Source organism: Apteryx rowi, unplaced genomic scaffold (genome assembly GCF_003343035.1).
Source record: "Apteryx rowi isolate R43461 unplaced genomic scaffold, aptRow1 scaffold_33, whole genome shotgun sequence".
In the NCBI taxonomy this organism is placed as follows: Eukaryota; Metazoa; Chordata; class Aves; order Apterygiformes; family Apterygidae; genus Apteryx; species Apteryx rowi.
In genome coordinates, this window is record NW_020449752.1 from 1,987,051 (window position 1) to 1,988,610 (window position 1,560).

Here is a 1,560-nt window from a genome sequence, read left to right on the forward strand (position 1 = left end):
CAGTCGATTCGCTCCCCGCTAGCACGGTTCGCCCCGTCACGCTGACGGCTCTCCGAACCGGACGCCTCCCCCAGCGCCCTGCCTGACAACTACCCCCAATGACAGCAAACAGGCAACACCGCAACCCTCCTCCAAAGTGCAGCAACCTCAACAAACTTACTTAGCTAAACAGCRCCGACCAGCCTCCTCGTGGCACGCGACCGCTCCTGACGCTGCCCTGCCCCGCTTATGCTCCCTAATGGCGACGCCTCCCTCCGCCAGGCCTCGCCTGCGCAGCCTCCCTCAGCCTCTACGCAGCAAAGCCGCACCTAACCCTGCATCTCCCCCACGCACACCCACCACTACTGCCACAGACGCCAGGCCTCCCCTGGCCTCGCCCAAAAAGCTGACCGTCATCGCACGCTCCCACACCGAGAGGACACGTCTGCAGGGAGCCCGCCCGGCCCGGTCCGGCCGGCCTCTGCCTGTGACTAGCCCCCCCCCGGGAACGACCCTGCGGCGTGACACGCACGGCCCTTCGCCCCGACCACACGTCCATCTGCCGCCTCCCGCTCCAAACGCTCCACGCTCCAGACATTCTGCTGGCCGCGTACTGCCCACGGGACAACTACCAGGCCCCTCGCCGGCACGCCCGAGCCTGCCTCCGCGCCCTGGCGAGCCGCCCCCGCCCCTCCCGCCCCCGAACCCTGCGCCCGCTTCTACCGGCCGGGCCCCCGTCCTCTGCCACGGCCCACGTGACAAAGTCCTCCCTGGGCAGCACGGACGCCCACGCTGGCCCCGAATCCTGCCCCTGCCCCGCTCCTCTTGTACGCAGCACACAGCAACACTTACTTAGCGCAGACATGCCACTCGAAACCTCCTTCGCCCGCCCTCCCGACGCTCCCTGCCGCCCGCTGGCCCTGACCGTGCTCCCCGAAGCCCCGAACTGACGCTCCCCAYGCCTACTGTGGCCCGCCGCGGCCTCGCCGGGCTCTAGACTCTCCCCGCGGCACCGTCTCCCTCTCCCGCTACCAAAAGCTCTCCGCTCCCCGGAGGACCCGGCCTCCGGGCTGGCCGGACGCCTGCGGCCGCAAAGCTTAGCGCGACGCTTCCCCAAAACACCCCGACGCGACTCTCCAGGCACATCCCTTAAAATCCCCCCTGCCGAGCCCTCGCGGTGAGACCGGTAGACCTCCCGACGGCCCGCCCCGGCCTGGCCTCTCCCACGCCCGCCCCAGGGACGCCAGGCAGAAAGGGACGGGGATCCTATGCCACAGCAGACAGACAGCCCCGCTCGCGACAGCCCTTTACCTTTGCCGCCGCCAGCTCCTCCTCACCTTCTTCTCTCCTCCCGGCAGGGCCCGGAGCGGTGCACGACGGTGGCAACGCCGCGTCCCGGGCGGCGGCCCGCCTCGGGCTCTGGGGAGCCCTCCTCGCTCACCTCCTCCTCAACTTTTGATAAGAAAGCCGAGGGGCCTCGGAGGCGACGCCGCGCCTCCCCTCCGCCGCGGACTCGGCCTCCCGCGCTGCCGGCCGCCGACCCCGTGGACTTCCGGGAGGGCGCCGCCCGGACCGGGACGG

At 70.7% G+C, this 1,560-nt stretch overlaps 1 protein-coding gene across 1 annotated transcript in view; it reads left to right on the forward strand.

The window, feature by feature from the left end:
• LOC112968921 (opioid-binding protein/cell adhesion molecule homolog) overlaps positions 1-1,484 on the forward strand; it is a 60,855-nt gene extending 59,371 nt beyond the window's left edge. Inside the window, exon 8 of the mRNA XM_026071703.1 lies at positions 1,338-1,484. Within this exon, the coding sequence (XP_025927488.1) occupies positions 1,338-1,438 (101 nt within the window). The 3' untranslated portion in view covers positions 1,439-1,484. The remainder of the gene's footprint in view (positions 1-1,337) is intronic.
• The last annotated feature ends 76 nt before the right edge of the window (positions 1,485-1,560 follow it).